The 21,913-nt window shown below is 35.9% G+C and overlaps 1 protein-coding gene across 1 annotated transcript in view; it reads left to right on the plus strand.

Moving 5' to 3' along the window:
* Positions 1-4,236: 4,236 nt before the first annotated feature.
* LOC108670966 (sodium/calcium exchanger 1) overlaps positions 4,237-21,913 on the plus strand; it is a 21,742-nt gene continuing 4,065 nt past the window's right edge. The window contains exon 1 of the mRNA XM_047881321.1: positions 4,237-6,655. Coding sequence (XP_047737277.1) covers positions 4,935-6,655 — 1,721 coding nt within the window. The 5' untranslated portion in view covers positions 4,237-4,934. The remainder of the gene's footprint in view (positions 6,656-21,913) is intronic.

Consider the following 21,913-nt stretch of genomic DNA (forward strand, 5'->3'; position numbering starts at 1 on the left):
ATATTTTTTTGAATTCATTTTTAATTATTCTCACCGGAAATTTTGTTGCTTGTCTATTTATTGTTTAGTTTCAATGGAAGCAGTTTCAGCGCATCAGTTCCGTGCCCGTTTCAACGGACGCAGTTTCAGTGCATCAATTTCCCATCCGTTTTAAGGGAAACAGTTTCAGCGCAACAGTTTCACGTCCGTTTCATAGGAAACCGTTTCAACGCATCTGTTCCACGTCCGTTTCATAGGAAACAGTTTCAACGCATCTGTTCCACGTCCGTTTCATAGGAAACAGTTTCAACGCATCTGTTTCACGTCCGTTTCATAGGAAAAAGTTTCAACGCATCTGTTCCACGTCCGTTTCATAGGAAACAGTTTCAACGCATCTGTTCCGTGCCCGTTTCAACGGACGCAGTTTCAGTGCATCAATTTCCCTTCCGTTTCAAGGGAAACCGTTTCAGGGTTTCGCTCTCGCTCGTTGCCATGGCAACCAGCGGTGCGTAGCCGTTTTTAAAGACGATCTTTCCTTCGTCGTTCGCTGAACGCATTTTTTACGCCTCTTAAATCTGCGTAAATCTGCGTACGCAGATCCTCAAATCTGTGTACGCCCTTTAAATCTGCGTGCACCTCTTAAATTTACGCACGCCCCTTTTAATCTGCGTTTGCTTTTTAATTTACGTACAGCCCAAAAATCTGCGTAGGCCCCTTAAATTTGTGCATATCCGTTAAATCTACATACGTCCTTAAATCTGCGTACGCCTCTTAAATCTACATATGTCCTTTAAGCTGCGTACACCTCTTAAATCTACACATGTCCTTTAATCTGCGTACACCTCTTAAATCTACACATGTCATTTAATCTGCGTGCACATCCGTTAAATCTACATATGTCCTTTAATCTGCGTACACCTCTTAAATATACGTACGCCCCTTAAATCTACGCACGTCATTTAAATCAGCCTATGCCTTTGAAATCAACGTACGCTTTTTTAACCTACGTTTGCTCTTTAAATCTGCATGTGCCCTTTAAATTTGCCTAGGTCCCTTAGATCTGCATACGCCTCTTATACCGCATTTAAATCTACGTACGCGCCTTTAACCCTCTACCGCCTGACATGAGTAACCGGAGAAATATTAGTAAAGACAAGAAAAATTGAGCGTAAGACTTACGTTCACTTAGCGAGTTTTGAAAGTATGGCCCCTGACTTTGGTTCTTAAATCTGCTCAGTTCTAATTGAAATAAATAATAATAAAGACCAGTGATCCTGAAAGCATCCCATTAAATAACGTTAAGCCTGGGCTCAATACTAAAATTTGTTCATTAATTATTTAATGAATACATTATGCAAAGCGATGTAGCTTATGATTGATATAAAATCTCAATCCGTTATATAATTGATATATATCTCAAAATCCTGCTTGAATGAAACGTGTAGTTTGTGGGTGTGATTTTTCAAGTTTGTTTTGAAGTTAATTATATAATAATTGAAGCATTTCAAATATATTTAACAATAATTATGCTATATTGATACATAAATTAAGTAGGATTAATCAGATTTTTGGACATGATTTGTTAAAAGTTTGTATGCAAAATTTTAAAATTTAATATTCAGATGATAGAGATAAAAACAATTCGAAAAATATTGGAATAAAAACTTCGAAGTCAAGTTTTCATAGGCTCAGAATAGTAAGTCTTTAAATTTAGTTATTTTAAATTAATCAATAAATTGATGAAAAAGATTTTTCAGTAACTATTTATTTTAAAAAATTTCTCAATATTTAACAATTTTTTTACATTATGAGCGAAGAAATTAAGTACATAATACATTAAATAATTTTACAGGGAACAAAAGGTTAAAAATAAATAAAAGGTTAAAAGGTTATTAGAATGAAGGGTCAATATTTTTTCACCATATAAAGCTCACTTTTTTCCCTTTTTTTAAATTTGGAAATCTTGACTCCTGTTAATTACATTTATTTTTTCCCCATACACGAAGACTTTGCACGGAGAGAAATTATAGGCTATTGTCCAAGAAGCGATGCACTCATTGCTCTCATATGTGGGTCATCCTGACCCAGTTTCGCCTAGCTTAGAGACGTATCAGTGCTACGTCCGCACACTGCTCGTGCTATAGATAAGAAAGTGTGTCACATTTGGGACAATTATCATCGTTTTGATTTCATTAATTTTATGAGTGAAGCTCAATTTTCTACCCCCCTGCTATAATTGTTAATTTACATGACAATTTTATAGCATTATACTCGCCAGCTTACTATAGCATTATACTCGCGTTTATTANACGCCAGAAAACGAGTTTTTAAATACATTTTCACACATCGAAAAAATTTTAGTCATTTTTTTACAGAAATTGTCAAAAATGGCGATCATACCAATGAACTCTACACACTTCGGGGATCATTTTGATACCATATAATTTTTTCGAAATTCCGATTCCCAACCAAAAAAATTTTCTCGGATCAAAATGTTCTCGAAACATATCGGTAATTAGCGAACACAGTATGAAACAGTACACCTTGTGGGATGAAATTAATAAGATTTTATGTTATATCGTCATGGATGTGCATGTTTGAGGCTGGAGATCGCCTTTCCAACACGTATACTATGTGTTGGAAAGGCGATCTCCAGCCTCAAACATGCACAAGACTATGAAAACATAATTATTTACATATGTTGTGTGAAACACACAGCTTCCTGGGGTTAGGTTCAAGCAAGGAACAAGTTCATTTCCAGAGTACCACATAAGTTTATGTGGGTTAGTTAAGGTTAGGTTAGGCAGTTTAGGTTTGGTTAGGTAAAGTTAGGCTAAGTAAGGTTAGGTTAGGTTAGGTTAGGTTAGGTCAGGTTGGGTTAGTTTAGGTTAGGTTTGAATTCAAAATATCGCAATTATGATTAGTTGACATTTTTAGTAGGCTATTAATTAAAAGTAGAACAAAAATCTTAGTTTTTCTACTTTTCGAAAGAAGCAAAACCTTTGTTTTGTTTCTTGCAAAAAAAACTAACCTCAGCAGGGTTATGGTTAAGACGCAAAGATGGGCACTTAACGCCCTTAACCCTTACCCTAACCTATCGAGGTTAAGGGTAAAAAATCATGTCTGGGAATTACTGCTATCCTTACAATGTCGCCCAAATGTATATAGAATAATTACATGCGATATATGGTGATCTTCATCTCACAATCAACTACCGTCGTAAAATTTCGCTAAAATGTTAGCGCTATTGACAGATTCATAAAATTAGAAATTTTATATATTAAATATATATTATTAATATATACATATATATCTATATTATATTTAATATATATAAATATATTATATACCTATATATTAAATATATGTTATAGTAGTTTGCCATCACGGTGACGCTTGAAGCCCTATACTGCAACACATGTGTTATGGTATCAGTAAAGTCTGCTATATTCGAATTGAATATGAGCTAATTGGTCAAACTTGGTTTTCAGGCTGAAATAATTGAAAACTGCTGCTGAAGTTAGGCTGTTATTGCTGTTAGCACTAGTATAATAATGTTATTCATGTAATAGCACTAGTACAATAATGTTATTGCTGTTAGCACTAGTAAAATAATGTTATTCATGTTATAGCACTAGTACAATAATGTTATTGCTGTTAGCATTAGTATAATAATACTATTGCTGTTAGTACTAGTATAATAATACTATTGCTGTTAGTACTAGTAAAATAGTGCAATTGCTGTTAGCACTAGTATAATAATGCTATTTCTGTTAGCACTAGTGTAATAATACTATTGCTGTTAGTACTAGTACAATAATGTTATTGCTGTTAGCACTAGTACAATAATACTAATGCTGTTAGCACTAGTATAATAATGATATTGCTATACAATACTAGTGCAATAATGCTATTGCACTAGTATAATAATGTTATTGCTGTTAGCACTAGTATAATAATGTTATTGCCGTTAGCACTAGTATAATAATGTTATTGCTGTTAGCACTAGTATAATAATACTATTGCTGTTAGTACTAGTAAATTAGTGCTATTGCCGTTAGTACTAGTAAAATAAGCTGCAGCTGTATAGCAGCAGCTGCAGTCACGCAATCGCGAGCAGTTGGCTGCCGCTCAGGAGAGATCGAGAGAACTGATAGCAACGGCACCAGCAGCACCAGCAGCACCAGCAGCACCAGCAGCACCAGCAGCACCACCACCACCCTGTACTCTCTGGTATTTGATCGCTCGCCGCCGCTGCCGGCGCTGTTCGTCTGGAGTCGCTCCCGATGTCCGCTTAAATCGTGCGGTGAAACAGCGACAAATTTTTCTTCCTCTCTTTCTTCCCTTTTCTTCCTTGTGATAAAGTGGGTGGGGAGTGGTTAAATCCTTCCTCCTACTTCTCCTACATTTCTCCTGATACTCATACTACTTCTACTCGTTGAATGCTACTCATGTAATCACTTAAAGTGTAGAAAGTAAGACTACTTGCTCTTTTTCCCATCCCCCGTTTATTTGAATACTTCTTTTTTTTTATTGCTCAGCCGGAAAATCGAGTGTGACATGACAGACGAAAAGAGGTCTTGGCAGAAAGGCTGAAAGAGAACTTGGCTGAAAGACAGAAAGAGAACTTGGCAGTAAGACAGTGTGGGATCGCAACTAGTAGTGGTCGGACTGCAGACCTCGTCGGAGGTGGTGTGTGATCAGAACCAATGCTCTACCCCTGGTGCCGTGGTCGAAATTTTAGATAACAGTGAGCTTATCATGTGGAAAACCGTTCCTTTATGAAAGAAATCAAGTTAGGTTTGATTTTATCGCTCGTCCTTGAATTCAGTGAAGAATTTACTCGACTTTCAGATTGTATTCTTCCCTGACTACGACCGGAAGTGATTAAGTGAACCGCTAAAATTTAGACCACGTAGATTCTGTTAGTAGAATAGTGCTTGGCGTGTGCCACGATGGCAGCATTACGATCTACTTCGGCATCCCTCAGTCCTTTGATTATGGCGATATCCTTCGTGATATTGGCCACTGCCACTTTGACCAGCGCCTCAGAGGCGGGCCTCAACGAAACTGATGAATGGCCTAACTGCACCGAAGGTCTTGTCATCCCATTGTGGCAGCCTCAAATTGGAATAACTATGGGAGACCGAGTGGGAAGAGCCATTGTTTACTTCACGGTAATGTTCTGGATGTTCATTGGTGTATCTATCGCTTCCGATCGTTTCATGGGCTCCATCGAAATGATCACTTCATCCGAGAAAGAAGTCACCATCAAGAAAGGCAACGGCGAAACCCAAGTCATCGTCGTGCAAATCTGGAACGAAACTGTGGCCAACTTGACTCTCATGGCGCTGGGATCATCGGCTCCTGAAATCTTGCTGTCCGTCATTGAAATTTACGCCAAGAATTTCGAAGCTGGCGATCTTGGACCTGGTACGATCGTAGGCTCTGCCGCCTTCAACCTGTTTGTCATCATCTCGATTTGCGTGTACGTGATTCCAGATGGCGAAGCCCGCTACATCAAGCATCTCCGGGTGTTCTTTGTCACTTCTACTTTCTCTATCTTTGCCTACATTTGGCTTTACATTATTCTTGCTGAAATTTCCTACGGTATTGTGGAATTCTGGGAAGCCTTCCTGACTTTCATGATGTTCCCTGCCTTCGTCATTCTGGCGTACATCGCCGACCGTCGTTTGCTGTTCTACAAGTACCTCACCAAGGAGTACCGTATGGGTAAACGTGGCGTAATTATTGAGGTCGAAGGTGAAAGCGTTGAACTGGGCAAGAAGGACGCCGGAGTCACGTATGAGGAAGCCGTCGATGAATCTGTGAAACAATTTGACGAACACAGGAAAGAGTACATGAGTGTCATCCGAGAATTGAGAGCCAAGCACCCTGACATCGGCATGCAACAGCTTGAAGCCATGGCTCGGGAAGAGATCATCAACCGAGGACCAAAATCCCGTGCGTTCTACAGAATTCAAGCCACCAGGAAGCTCACGGGAGGTGGTAACGTGATGAAGAAGCTGAGAGAAGAAGAAGGAACTGAGAAGAAAGATGGCGAGTCTGCAGGTGAGGTCGTCGACAAGGATCTCATCCGAGTGTCCTTCGACCCCGGCCACTACACTGTCATGGAGAACGTAGGAACCTTCGATGTGACCGTTGTGCGCGAAGGAGGAGATCCTAATGTTATGATCCTGGTGGACTACAAGACTGAGGACGGCACTGCCAACGCTGGAAGTGACTACAAGGCGGCTGAAGGAACCATTGTATTCCTACCTGGGGAGACCCAAAAGTCCTTCAAGCTCGAGGTTGTGGACGACGACGTCTTTGAAGAAGACGAGCACTTCTACGTGCGTCTGTCCAACGTCAGGACCGGTTCACTTGATGGCTCAAACGGAACCGCCGGAAAAGGACCGGTTAGGATGGAACTTTCTGCCCCGTACGTCGCTACCATCATGATCCTTGACGATGATCACGGCGGCATCTTCAACGTCGGCGAGAAGGACATCGAGATTGTCGAAACTGTCGGCAATTACGAGCTGAAGATCACGCGCTACTCGGGAGCTCGCGGCCGAGTTTCTGTTCCTTATCACACGGAAGACGGCACCGCCAAGGCTGGCAAGGATTACGAAGCGGTTGAAGGCGAACTTATATTCGAAAACAACGAGACAGAGTGAGTGATTTTTGTGTGAGACACCCATCTTCTTTGTGCGAGTCACTGTTGTCTTTCATAACCCCTGCCAACCTTTTTGTGAGTTACTGTTGTCATTCATGACCCTCGCCAACCTCTTTGTGAGTGACTCTTGTCATTCATGACCCCTGCCAACCTTTTTGTGAGTGATTGTTGTCATTCATGACCTCTGCCCCATTTTTATGAGTCACTGTTTTCATTCATGACCGCTGCCACCTTTTTGTGAGTCACTATTTTCATTCATGACCCCTGCCAACCTTTTTGTGAGTGACTGTTGTCATTCATGACCTCAGCCACTTTTTTGTGGACCACTGTTCTCATTTTTAGTCCCACACTGTTGCCCTTAATTTTGAGGGAAAACAGCTAACTACTTTTCTTGTATAAACTTTTTCCTATTATGACTTTCCAGTCAAAATTTTGCGTGTTGTATTTTTTGTTCTACCTTCCTAATTTTGGAGACAGGCAAATTTTTTAATGCAATATTGTCATTGTCTTTAAATGGCAGGGTTCTTGTTTATTTTTAGTGTACAGAAATCTTTTGCCGGGAGCTTCTATGAAATGTAAAAAATTTACCGAGTGTGTCGAACTGTACCTCCATGCACTCAGAGAAAGAAATTGTTTATTGTGTCAAAATTGTGACTCACTTTATGCACGTATCACTGATACGCCCTTTTGTCGGGTCAAACTGGGTCCGGACTACTTATATAAGTGCAAAAAGTGCGTCGCTTTTTGGATAACCGTTGTAGGAAACACGAAAAGAATATTATTCGGATTATTATTTTGAATATTAAAATAATAAATAAATTTAAATTTTAAATTAATTCAGGGTGAAACAGAGATTTTCTGGAACTTGTTCTAATAGATAATTTCATATATACAGATAGTTTTTCGTGACTATTCACATTTAGACATTAATTAAATTATATAATACAAAAAAAACGATATTTAGAATAAATACATAAAGTTAAAATATAAATATATAAAGTTAAAATATAAATATATAAAGTTAAAATATAAATACATAAAGTTAAAATATAAATCCAAAGTTTTTTAAACTGCAGCGCTTCATTAAGCTGGCAGGTGAAGGCCGTTCACTCAGGGTAATGAGGGACACTTTGTCCAAAAATCGATACAATTTTCGCCCATGTGTGAGTCAAATTGACCCAGTTTGGCCCGGCAAAAGGAGCGTATCAGTGCTACGTCCGCTCTCTCTGTTCATGCTGTGGGTAAGATAGTGTGTCATCATTTGGACACTTTGTCCCATTAATTTATGTTCATTTGGACACTTTGTCCCATTAATTTATGTTCATTTGGACACTTTGTCCCATTAATTTATGTTCATTTGGACACTTTGTCCCATTAATTTATGTTCATTTGGACACTTTGTCCCATTAATTTATGTTCATTTGGACACTTTGTCCCATTAATTTATGTTCATTTGGACACTTTGTCCCATTAATTTATGTTCATTTGGACACTTTGTCCCATTAATTTATGTTCATTTGGACACTTTGTCCCATTAATTTATGTTCATTTGGACACTTTGTCCCATTAATTTATGTTCATTTGGACACTTTGTCCCATTAATTTATGTTCATTTGGACACTTTGTCCCATTAATTTATGTTCNTCATATGGTTCTAATGGACGGGTCATATGGTTCTAATGGACGGGTCATATGGTTCTAATGGACGGGTCATATGGTTCTAATGGACGGGTCATATGGTTCTAATAGACGGGTCATATGGTTCTAATGGACGGGTCATATGGTTCTAATGGACGGGTCATATGGTTCTAATAGACGGGTCATATGGTTCTAATGGTCGGGTCATATGGTTCTAATGGACGGGTAATATGGTTCTAATGGACGGGTCATAGGGTTCTAATGGACGGGTCATATGGTTCTAATGGACGGGTCATATGGTTCTAATACTGACACCCGATACATATGAAGAGAGTGGACGTAGCACTAAAATTCCTTTTTACAGCTCAAAACTAAGTCAAGATGACCCATAAAAATGCAAAAAATGCATCGCTATGTGGATAATTACATTTTCAAATCCTATTATATTTAGTTATTATACATACTCTAATGTATTTGTTATATTAATATGATCTGATATAGTTAATTAATTCCGTTTATTTATTTAGTTTATTATTTCGTATGTAGATTGAAAATAGAAGTGAATAAATGAGGGCGTAGTGAAGAAATTCGGAAAGAAAACGAAGAGGGCAATAGGAATGAAATCTTCTACCATAATATAAATTTAATTTAGAAGTTTAAAAGCTATTAGGATAACATAAAAATTCGCAAATTAATTACAGGAAAAGTTTTGGAAATCCAAATCATTTTTAATTAGTAAAATCAGTGAAACGTCGTAAAGGTAACAGTGAAAATGCCCTAAACAGTGATTTTCCACACTGTTTATGAAATTTGCACTGTTATGTTTTCACTGTTTCCTTTCAAATTTATCTTACGTTTACATTACATTGTTACCTCATTTTTATTACTTTCGAACTGAATTTGGAGCTTGACTCTGAAATGTATTCTTTAGAAACATCGGGTGATTTTTCGTGTCATTTCATTTGCTTTTCAGTAACTAATTAAATTAGGATAGAAGCAATTGAATGACTCTGAATTTAATCTATAAGCATTTATCATGTTAACAAATTTGTTAACCTTGGTAATTATTTAACTTTTTAGCCTTTGATCAAACTGGGACCAAAATTTCGTTCAAACTTGAATATGTACTCAGTTTAATTAACCACTTTTCTTAATAAATTTTCAGGTTTATAGATCTGGCGAACTTTATTACAATTTTAACTTACCTCACACCAATTTCAACTCTATTTTTAAAAATTCATTATAAATAAATATATATTTCTCATATTAGCCTTTACTAATAAAGATTTAGATTTAAGTAATAAAAGTTTATTTAAAATTCATCACTATAAAATATAAATAATTTACATTTACTGATATACGAACTAATATTTAAAAAATCATAATTTAAGACACTACATAACGTTGATATAACAATAAAGCTTTAGAATTCTCATACAATATTATGGATTTTAATTTAAATATCGAGTCAGTTGCTCAGTGTAACTGCAGTGACAGTGTCACCATTGCTCAGTGTAACTACAGTGACAGTGTCACCATTGCTCAGTGTAAATGCAGTGACAGTGTCACCATTGCTCAGTGTAACTGCAGTGACAGCGTCACCATTGCTCAGTGTAACTGCAGTACAGTGTCACCATTGCTCCTGTCTCTTATACACATCTAGATGTGTATAAGAGACAGGTACAGTACTGGACGGTGCAGTACTGGACGGTGCAGTACTGGACGGTACAGTACTGGACGGTACAGTACACCCGACACACGGTCGCCAGGTCCTAACATTGATTATGGAAGAGACGCACGTCACCAACAGACCCGAGGTTTAGTTATATATTAGATGTCCTGGAATCTTTCTAATTATTAAATAAAGTGATCCTCGCTATGGGCTGATATAGAGTTAACATGCTATATTTGTTAATTATCTGTTAACAAATAATATGCTATTATTTGTTAAAAGTACTATTATTGCTAATGTTATTATTTGTTAATTTGCATATTCGTTAAAGTGGGGGTTGTTGGGGCGTGTATCCAGGATACTTATCGCGTCGGGATATATAGGGGCTGTTAGCGCGTATCCAGGATACTTATCGTGTCGGGATATATAGGGGCTATTGGGGCGCGTATCCAGGATACTTATCGTGTCGGGATATATAGGAGTGGCTGAACCTGAAAATTTATTCATATTCATGCTTTAACTTATATGCCAATTTATTAAACGATCATGAATAACTTGCGAGTTCAACGTGCAGTTTGCACGCTCTGAGAGAACTGAATGGATTAATGTCTGAACAACGATGCCCTTTTTGCACCGGCGTAGGTCATACTATTTCAATTTGGCCTAACAAATGAGCGTTCAGTGCTACCTATGAATGAGCTGTGGGAAAAAGTGTAGTTTATGCAAAATGTAATCAATTCCGATGAAAAATACATTTCCCGTATTGCCCTCACAAATTAAATTGCAAATATTGCCCACATAAATTATATTGCCCATAGTGCTCACTTAATATCTATATTGTCAATATCGCCTATTTTGCTGAAATTGCCCTTATTGCCCATAATGCCCATAATGCCCATAATGCAATATTATTATTTGTAATGATAACAAAATCGGGAGCGCTGAGGGCAGAGGACGAAGCAGAGGGAAGCCTTCCAAGCGCCGCTCTGGAGAACACCGTGATAAAGAGGGAGGGAAAGATGGTAAAGAGGGGAGGGAAAGAGGTGAAAGAGGATAAAGAGGAGAGGGAAAAAGGGTAAAGAGGGAAGGGAAAGAAGGTAAAGAGGGAAGGGAAAGAGGGTAAAGAGGGGAGGGAAAGAGGGTAAAGAGGGGAGGGAAAGAGGGTAAAGAGGAGAGGGAAAGAGGGTAAAGAGGGGAGGGAAAGAGGGTAAAGAGGAGAGGGAAAGAGTGTAAAGAGGAGAGGGAAAGAGGGTAAAGAGGAGAGGAAAAGAGGGTAAAGAGGAGAGGGAAAGAGGGTAAAGATCGAGAGAAATAGGGTAAAGACTGGAGGGAAATAGGTAAAGAGGGGAAGGGAAAGAGGGTAAAGAAGAGAGGGAAAGAGGTAGAAAGGAGAAGGAAAGAGGGAAGAAAAAGAGGTCGAAGAGGGGAGAGAAAGAGAGTTAAGAGAGTGAGGACAGAGGATAAAGAGAGGAGGGAAAGATTGTAAAGAGGAGAGGGTGAAAAAAGGAGGGAAATAGGCAAAGGCAAGAGGTGAGGGAAATGGAGGGGGAATGTGAGGGTCAAAGGGAAGAAAGATTATAAGACAATCTGTGGGAGGAACAAGAAGAAAGAAAGGATAATTTTAGTTGGAACGCAAAATGAAAATACTCGTTTTTGATAATGAAGAAAAATAGAATCGAGAAGATGAAAAAATAATGGAAAAAGATGCGTTACGTGTGAATAATATTATTATTTCCTATTATTACAAGATGTTTCTGCACGTTCAGGCTCATTCTTGCATGTTCTCAGTTCTGGATATGAAAAATTTATAGAATTATTTATATGTTACGTATATATATATTATCTAATTTTATATATCTATTTTCAGCTTAAATTTTCAATGCAAACGCCTAGTTAATACATTCAAGTTGATTATTCCCGTATCTTTCTTATTCAACTTTTTTATCAACATTTTATTCAACTTTCTTCTTTAACTCCTATTTTTCCTATTTATTAATCAAATTTATTAAATTTGTTATTCAATTTTCTTCAACACATTTTCAACTTTCTTATTTAACTTTTTGAAGAAATTATCACCTCAATTCCAAACGTTTCCCTTGACTTTCTCTCATGAAAGTGCCAGGCTGTTTTTTTCAAAACTTTCACAGTTTCCAACCAAATTTCCGGCCTTGATTTTAATTTCCGACCACAGCACCCCACACCCCCTCATTCCCTCCCCCACTCTCTATGACCCCCACTCCCTCATCCCTTCACTCTCTAAATCCCCTTTCCTTCCCTTTATTCCTTCCTCTCTTCCCTCCCCTTCCCTCTACTCCCTCCCTCATCCCTCTCCCTTCCTCATCCCACTCCTTCCCTCCCCACCTCCCTCCCCTCCCCCTTATCAACGCATCCCCAGCCTCCCCAATAAACATCATCACAATATTTACGTCTTAAGGCGTCGTAAATGATCCAATATTGGGCCATTTTTCGCCACGTTATTTCAGCGTCACTGCCCCGGGATCCTTTAAGGGCAAATCATAGGCGGAATATCGGTGGCCAAACTCCTTTAAAGGCAAATCATAGGCGGAATATCGGTGGCCAAACACCTTTAACGGCAAATCATAGGCGGAATATCGGTGGCCAAATTCCGTTAAATGCAAATCAGAGGCGGAATATCGGTGGTCAAACTCCTTTAAGGGCAAATCATAGGTGGAATATCGGTGGCCAAACACCTTTAACGGCAAATCATAGGCGGAATATCGGTGGCCAAACTCCGTTAAATGCAAATCAGAGGCGGAATATCGGTGGCCAAACTCCTTTAAGGGCAAATCATAGTCGGAATATCGGTGGCCAAACTTTGTTCAATTATTTACAAGGAAATGAATCATCAATTCACCAGCACATTGCATCCAACAGCCCATTGCATTCACCAGTCCATTGCATTCACCAGCCCATTGCATCCAACAGCCCATTGCATTCACCAGCCCATTGCATTCACCAGCCCATTGCATTCACCAGCCCATTGCATTCACCAGCACATTGCATTCAACAGTTGCAATAACATTGAATTAATTACCAACTTTAAAGATCGATTTCATCATGCTTCTATTAATTAATCATTATTTTCTCAAAGTTTCAAGCTCAAAGTTTTAATAAGTTTGGTAACTTATGTTGTGTTGGTAAGCATAAATCCGGTTTGAAAGTTTTAAAAATGTTCTCTCGAAGTTCAACTTGAGTTGCGCGAATCAACTTGAGACTGAACAATCAAATAATTAAAATAATAATTGAATTAAATTATTAATTTTTGGTATTAAAGAATTTCTGTTTATAGTTTCATGCCAATTGTGACATTTCTAAATAAATAAATAACATTTCGTACTGAATATTAAAAATTGCTCTCAAAACCGAAAACTGCCAATTCATTCAATTAATCCAGCACTAAAAAGCAATGTGTTATTGAAAAAATTCAATAAAATAACATTTTTTGAAACACCGCTCTAACATAATTTTTTCGCGAATTTAATAAAAAAAATATACAATGGCCTGCCGTTTCCGCTCTAATGTATGTATAATTTATATTGCTAAGTTTTCCGGAATAGAGAAACCATGATAAACTATATTAAAATTAATACCTATTATTAATTATATAGTATTGTATATATAGTATTATATATACTATATATATACTATATATATATATATAGTATATATAGTATTGTGTATATAAATTTCGAAAAATTCGTCGCTCTTGTGTTCTCTGATTGGCTGTCTCATGCGATTGCCATCACTCTGGGGACCAATCAGCGCCTGTCTTTCTTCCAGTCTAGAGACTTGCGGTTTGAGTCGTAAACAGGAACGTTAAATTTTTAATTTTTTTTTTGTACAAAATTTCTGCTTTATTCACTATTTACAAATTTTTCAGCGACTCTAAATTAAAAGAAGTGGAGAAAGACAATACTGAACATTCATTTCCAGATTTTTTTAATAACTTAAATCATGGGAATTGTAATAAATTTGTTGTAAAGAAATTTTTACCAGTGAATTTTTATTTTGTATTCAATTTTCCATTCATTTAGGATTTATTAATAGTAGACTTTTAACACCTTGATAACAGTTGTGACTCAACTGGCATTCTCATGTCGTATTAACGAAAATTCATAATTTCAAAAAATTCCAAATTTTAAATTTCAAAATCTGATCCATATCATCTCACTTGGCTAGGCTCTCGATCACATCTCATAATTTTCGAATGATAACATCTATTGTCTGTATATTGTTAAGAATCCATTGATTCTTTCATAATTAATAATTTCGATTTTATTGCAGTACTTTTATGAACTGCAGTGTTTTTGCTTTATGGAGAGAATAACTAATTTTTTTTGCATTATTTTCGAATAAATCTATTGAATTTACAGCCAGTTCTTAATTAATTATTTTCAGCTACCAATAAAGAACTCGATAATGAGCAGCAAAGAGGAAAATCATAACAAAAAATAGTAAAAAAACAAGATTTTACAGTTAATTTAAATTTTTTGGCATCAAAGTTATTTTAAATGATTCCATACACTTTAAAAAATAAAATCATCGAAATATATTCCGCTTGAAACGGACAAATTCATACTTTTCGCGAATATTTATTTCTACAAATTCGTCTTGACTTAATACATGTTAATAAAGACATCATGTCGTGTAAGATTGAAGGTTTTTTTTCCCACAGTTTTAATTAAGTCAGAGAGTTAAAAACCTTTTTCTTGCTTAATATCTTTGAACCTTTCCGCCATTTAGTAAAATAAAATTAAAAAAAGGTAAAATTTTTCACCCGTAAGTCCCCGGCTTTTCTTTTGAAACGTCATCTCCACGAACAAAAGTTTGGGTTTTGCGAAGTTTCTGAACTTGACAGGCATTGACTTTTTTCGCCCGATCGCGGCGTATAGCGGCTAAGTTTTGAGGCTATCAAAAATCAAACACTTATTTAAAATATTGGATATTCTCCTGAAGAATTTTGAACAAATTTAAATTTAATGCATAAACTTAATTTCAGATATAAAGTGAAAGAATTTATTAAAAAAATATATTTAGGACATACATGCAAATAAATGTAGTATAATAAATACATTTATTTTACGGGGATATTTGTACCACAAGTTCCATTTCATACAAAAAAAAACAAAAATAACAAACATTTTTTGGCCCTAATAATGGAAAATAAAGCAATAAAAAATGACCTTGCAAACAAGAAAAAAGTTTGTACATAAAATAGTGCAAGGTTCGGAAAGATAGATTTAGGGTAACACAATACAGCGTCTTAGGGTAACTCTAGAAGGGGTAAATGTCAGGCTTAGGGTAACTCTAGAGAGGGTAAATGTCAGGCTTAGGGTAACTCTAGAGAGGGTAAATGTTGTCACAGTAAACAGAGCTATCTGATGCTCCAGAGTTGTAGGAAGGGTGTCAGTGAAGAGGAGAGGGGCAAGGAGGGAGGGAAAGGGTTGGGTGACAAGGGACAGTGAAGGGTGTGGTTCAGAAAGAGTGTATTTTAAAGAGGAACAAAGAAGTAGTAGTTCAGAAAGAGTGTATTTTAAAGAGGAACAAAGAAGTAGTAGTTCAGAAAGAGTGTATTTTAAAGAGGAACAAAGAAGTAGTATGGTGTAGGGGGAGCAAGCAGACAGCTTTGAAGAGGGCGTGTGCTGACAACAGAAGAAAGAGGTTCTGAAAAAATGCGTCCAATGAGAGCAAATAGCAAAAATTAAGTTAATATGACTATATTAAGTTGATTTACGATAAAATCCTGTTAAATAAAATAGAGTAAATACTATTAAATATCATGTGAATGAAATTATAAGGCAACAATATTATGAATCACTTCCCACAGTATCCCTCAAATATTCATGAATAAATATATTTATTTATATCTATCGTCGGGGGAGTAAAAATGGGAGGGAAATGGGGTATCATCTATTCCTCGGAATCACCTCTTTAAAGGCTCATCTATTCCTCGGAATCACCTCTTTAAAGGCTCATCTATTCCTCGGAATCACCTCTTTAAAGGCCCATCTATTCCACTGAATCACCTTTTTTTTAAGGCTCATCTATTCCACTTAATCACCTCTTTAAAGGCTCATCTATTCCACTGAATCACCTGTTTAAAGGCTCATCTATTCCACTGAATCACCTCTTTAAAGGCTTATCTATTCCACGGAATCACCTCTTTAAAGGCTCATCTATTCCACCTAATCACCTCTTTAAAGGCTCATCTATTCCACTGAATCACCTGTTTAAAGGCTCATCTATTCCACAGAATCACCTCTTTAAAGGCTTATCTATTCCACTGAATCACCTCTTTAAGGGCTCATCTATTCCTCGGAATCACCTCTTTAAAGGCTCATCTATTCCTCGGAATCACCTCTTTAAAGGCTCATCTATTCCACAGAATCACATCTTTAAAGGCTCATCTATTCCACCGAATCACCTCTTTAAAGGCTCATCTATTCCACTGAATCACCTCTTTAAAGGCTCATCTATTCCATTGTTTACTAACAATGAAAAGCTTCACTGCGCACGCACTGTTTCACGCGTTAACGTTATAAATGGTTTAACAGGCAACGTAAGAATACGTATGTATTTCAGGGAGAATTTAAATAGGGCGATTATTCTGCATATGTTAAAAATACACGTAAATTCATATTACAATTCGCTTAATCCGTAGTAAATAAGAAACTTGGAAAGTCTAAATTATCCGCATATTCATCAGCGGTTAAAAAAAAAACGCGGACATCGTTTTTTTTAATTGGTTAGCTTTAGTTTACGATTAGTAATATGATTAATTAATGAAATTAGTAATCGTGAATTCGAGGAAAGGAATTTTGGATATTGAACTGTTTTTTTTAAATACTCGGGTTTGAATTTAGTGATGTCTTACTTTTGGTTTGTGTAGAGTTATTTAAGAAACTATTGACTGGAATGAATTCAGGGATAAAAATTTGACAAAAATAAGTTCATGCATAAAACCTTTAACCGAATGTATTTGATTGTATAGAACTTTTATGCCGTGAAAATACGGTTGTTTACAGAATTGTGCACTGGTTTTTGTGCAGAGTTCTGTTCGTGCTCAATTCGAATTTAGTGTGACACATGCTGGTATTCGCGGCATGAATTTTGCTAGCACGTTTTTCATTATTTTTTTGTATGAATGTGAAGAGAACAGGCGAAGAGATGCGAAGAGAACAGGTGAAGAGATGCGAAGAGAACAGGTGAAGTGAATCAGGTGAAGAGAACAGATGAAATCAATGATGTGAAGAGAACAGGTGAAGTGAATGAGGAGAAGAGAACAGGTGAAGTGAATAAGGTGAAGAGAACAGGTGAAATAGAAACAGGTGAAGAGAAGAAGTGATAATTAAATTATTTGTAGAGAACGGGTGAAGGGAATTTTGTGAAGAGAACACTTAAGGAGAACACTGCACTGGCACAAACAAACGTCCCCTGCCATACAAACACACAAACGACGCTTGACGCACAAACAGACAAGCAGCTTGACTGTTTGTTCGAACTTTTACCATCTGAGAGCTGGCAAGAGTGTGCCACCCACGTTTGTACGGCAAAAACTGCATCGCTCTTTGGACAAAGTCACACCGATTTCACTGAGTGTATGAATAAATTGCTGGTTGATGCTGGTTGACTGTAAGACTTACTGAGTTGAAAGAAAAAAGTTATGTCATGATTTCAAACTTGTTACAAGGGCTGAAATTATGTATTAGTTGAAGCATGAAGAGAACAAGAGAAATGAGATTAATTTAGCGAAAAATTGAAATTAGCGATTAATTTAGAAGAATGTTGAAAGTACTAAAAGGTTATATTTATATTGAGACGAGTTGTATTTTAAGACGAGATGATATAGTACTAAAAATAATTTTCTAGTAATTTAAAAACATGTTGGGAGTAATACAATTATCTTTTAATTTCAAGACACGATGGAGAAGTAAAATTGTGTACCCCTCTACCGCCTGACACGAGTAACCAGAGCAATATTAGTAGTATATAAAATTACTTATATAATATAATAATATTTGTAATATTATGTTAGTAACTGGAGCAATATTGTCACGCGCCTACTTCCCAAAAAGGATACGTTCTAGTGAGCGCAAAATGACTTACACTGATGGTTGCCGCCACGTACAACTTTAAAATGTTCTCTGTTGCATACAAACGTCCTCAGGTTGCTACACTCAATAGTTTACGTATAATTTAAGTTGAAAGTTATGTTCCCGGAGAGTGACATACGGCGGTAGAGGGTTAAGACGACTTCGAAGTACTGAACGGATATATTGATTTTAAGACATAATGAAAGTAGTGACAAGATATATTGACTTAAAGACCAGTTACAAATACTGAAAACATGTATTGGTTTTGAGACGTGCTATAACTACTATAATATTCATTAATTTTATCACAATTTGGTAGTACTTAAATAATAATTTGAATTTAGAGCGTATTGGAAGAAATGTAGGGATATTTCGATTGTAAGCCGTGTTTAGAGCACTTAAATTATACTTTGATTTTATTACATGTTGAGAAAATATATATTGAAGTTGAATTATATGTTGATTGAAGTATATATTGATTTTCTCAAGTTGAGAAAATATATATTGAAACCTTGTGAGTGAAGAGTCAACAATGTAATTCCCAAAAAATAATTGCTCCAAAAATAACTACAGTTACTGTCCGTGAATATATTGTGTTTGATAAAAAAATTGCTTGTAAACTTTTTTGCAAAGTATACGATATATTATTACAGAAATATAAAATAATTATAAGCGGTAATCAATAAATGGTATTTTACTTCGTATGGCTTCTTAGGTCGTTTAATAACTCAATATCTGATATGTGAATATTTGAAATAAGTTAAGATTGGGCTATATTTAAATAGGTTACAAAACATAAATACTTACCCGAACTCAAGTACCGTACGTGGCTCACGGTACATGGTCTGTCTCTTATACACATCTAGATGTGTATAAGAGACAGNGATCGATAGCCACACAAATTATAAATATAGTTTTTTTATATGTTATACCTTACCAATTTAAGGAAAAAAATTCAATCTGTCATAAAATATAGTTTATTTTTGGTACAAATATGGTATCCAATATTGCGATCACTTCGTACGAGCGTTTTATTAATTAGTACGAAAATTAATAATAATTTTCAAGAATTAAATTTTTCTTATGAGAATTAATGCAAAACAAATTAATTAATTAAACATAAAATTAAACATAAAGTACCTACATCAAGCGCAGATTTGTAACTAATGATAGATGTATGTTAAAGAAATCAATTCATTGAGTATCTAATTAAATCAGCCGAAAAAATCTGGAAAAATTGCGACCTTGCGAATTTTCATAAAAATGCACATCATTCTCAGCTTTATGATTATTTTGTGTTACATATTTGTTCAGCATTGATTTTCATTACCTCTTTGAAGTAATGAAAATCATTAATAATAATGATTTATTGTTACCTCTTGCTTCTGTTGGTTTATCACCTCTTGTTAAAATGTTTATTATTACCTGTTGCTACAATTCAAACATTTTTCCGATAAGTAAAATACTTAACATATACATATTGCAAACTTAATTGGAGTGCTTTTCCATTATTGTGCCATTCTGTGCAAATTATTATTCCAATTTTATGAATATAATAATTTTTACTTGTAGTACATACATTTATTTCAACAATTAGTACAGACTACAATTTTAACTTTCAGAACAGACCACAATTTCAACAATCAAAACAGATCACAATTTCGGCAATCAGAATAGACCCTTATTTCACCAATCAGAACAGACCACAATTCCAAAAATCTGAACAGACCACAATTTTAATTTCTAGAACAGACCACAATTTCAACAATCAGAACAATCCACAATTCTAATTTTCAGAACAGACCACAATTTCAACAATCAGAACAGTCCACAATTTCAACAATCAGAACAGCCCACAATTTCAATTTTCAGAACAGTCCACAATTTCAACAATCAGAACATACCACAATTTCACCTATCATTACAGTCCACAATTTCATCAATCAGAACAGCCCATCATTTCATCAATCAGAACAGACCACAATTTCACCTATCATTACAGACCATAATTTTATCAATCAGAACAGCCCATAATTTCAATTTTCAGAACAGACCACAATTTCAACAATTAAAAACAGCCCACAATTCCAATTTTCAGAACAGACCACAATTTCAACAATCAAAACAGACCACAATTTCAACTATCAGAACAGTCCATAATTTCATCAATCAGAACGGCCCATAATTTAACCTATTTGAACAAACCATAATCCCCACCCTTGCCACGCTTCCTGGGGGCATACTTTCAAAAAAAGTTAAGAGATCGTAAGTTCATCAGCCAATCATTGACGGCCTTTCAAGCAAAATCCACCAATCATAGACAAGAAAATACTTACGTTAACTTGGCGAGTTTTGAAAGTATAGGCACTGGTCTCGACTCATCAGACTTCAGCATTACTATTTCAGCACTGCGCTGCGTGGCTGTACTCGAGTGAAGGTTGTCGGCTCAAACTAGCAGTTACTGCGCCTGAAACTAATCAGCGGTGATCGACCTATCGATAACTTCTAGAATATTGTTAATAAATGCTATTCAGGTTCTGATGAATAGACTTTGTAAACGCCAAGCCAGCCGATAGTTTCATTCATTGCATTCACCAGCCCATTGACTTCACCAGTCCATTGCATTCACCAGCCCATTGCATTCACCAGTCCATTGCATTCACAGCCCATTGCATTCACCAGTCCATTGCATTCACAGCCCATTGCATTCACCAGCCCATTGCATTCACCAGCCTATTGCATTCAACACGTGTATTAAGAATTAATGATCAACTTTAATTAATTTATTAAATAATAAATTTAATAAACTTAATTCAACACATTGAATTAAGTATCAACTTTAAATATCAATTTAATGAGGCTGCTATTAATTAATCATTGTTTTCTTAAAGTTTCAGGCTCAAAGTTTTAATAAGTTCGGTAACTTATGTTGCGCTGGTAAGCATAAACCCGATTTGAAAGTTTTAGAAATGTTCTCTCGAAGTTCAACTTAAGTTGCGCGAATCAACTTGACTCCGAATAATTAGAAATTAAAGTAATTATAGTATTAAATTATTAATTTTTTGTATTAAAGAATTACTGTTCATAGTTTCATGCCAATTGTGACATTTCTAAATAAAAGGGTCACGGTACGTAGGTCACGGCACATGGGTCACGGTACGGGGGTCACGGTACGTGGGTCACGGTACGTGGGTCACGGTACGTGGGTTGCGAGGTGACATTTAATCTGAAGTGTCCAGGCGACGATCGATAGCCACACAAATTATAAATATAGTTTTTTTATATGTTATACCTTACCAATTTAAGGAAAAAAATTCAATCTGTCATAAAATATAGTTTATTTTTGGTACAAATATGGTATCCAATATTGCGATCACTTCGTACGAGCGTTTTATTAATTAGTACGAAAATTAATGATAATTTTCGGGAATTAAATTTTTCTTACGAGAATTAATGCAAAACAAATTAATTAATTAAACATAAAATTAAACATAAAGTACCTACATCAAGCGCAGATTTGTAACTAATGATAGATGTATGTTAAAGAAATCAATTCCTTGAGTATCTAATTAAATTAGTCGAAAAAATCTGGAAAAATTGCAACCTTGCGAATTTTCATAAAAATGCACATCATTCTCAGCTTTAAAATTATTTTGTGTTACATATTTGTTCAGCATTGATTTTCATTACCTCTTTGAAGTAATGAAAATCATTAATAATAATGATTTATTGTTACCTCTTGCTTCTGTTGGTTTATCACCTCTTGTTAAAATGTTTATTATTACCTGTTGCTACAATTCAAACATTTTTCCGATAAGTAAAATACTTAAC

This window comes from Hyalella azteca, unplaced genomic scaffold, assembly GCF_000764305.2.
Source record: "Hyalella azteca isolate HAZT.00-mixed unplaced genomic scaffold, Hazt_2.0.2 contig7630, whole genome shotgun sequence".
In the NCBI taxonomy this organism is placed as follows: domain Eukaryota; kingdom Metazoa; phylum Arthropoda; class Malacostraca; order Amphipoda; family Hyalellidae; genus Hyalella; species Hyalella azteca.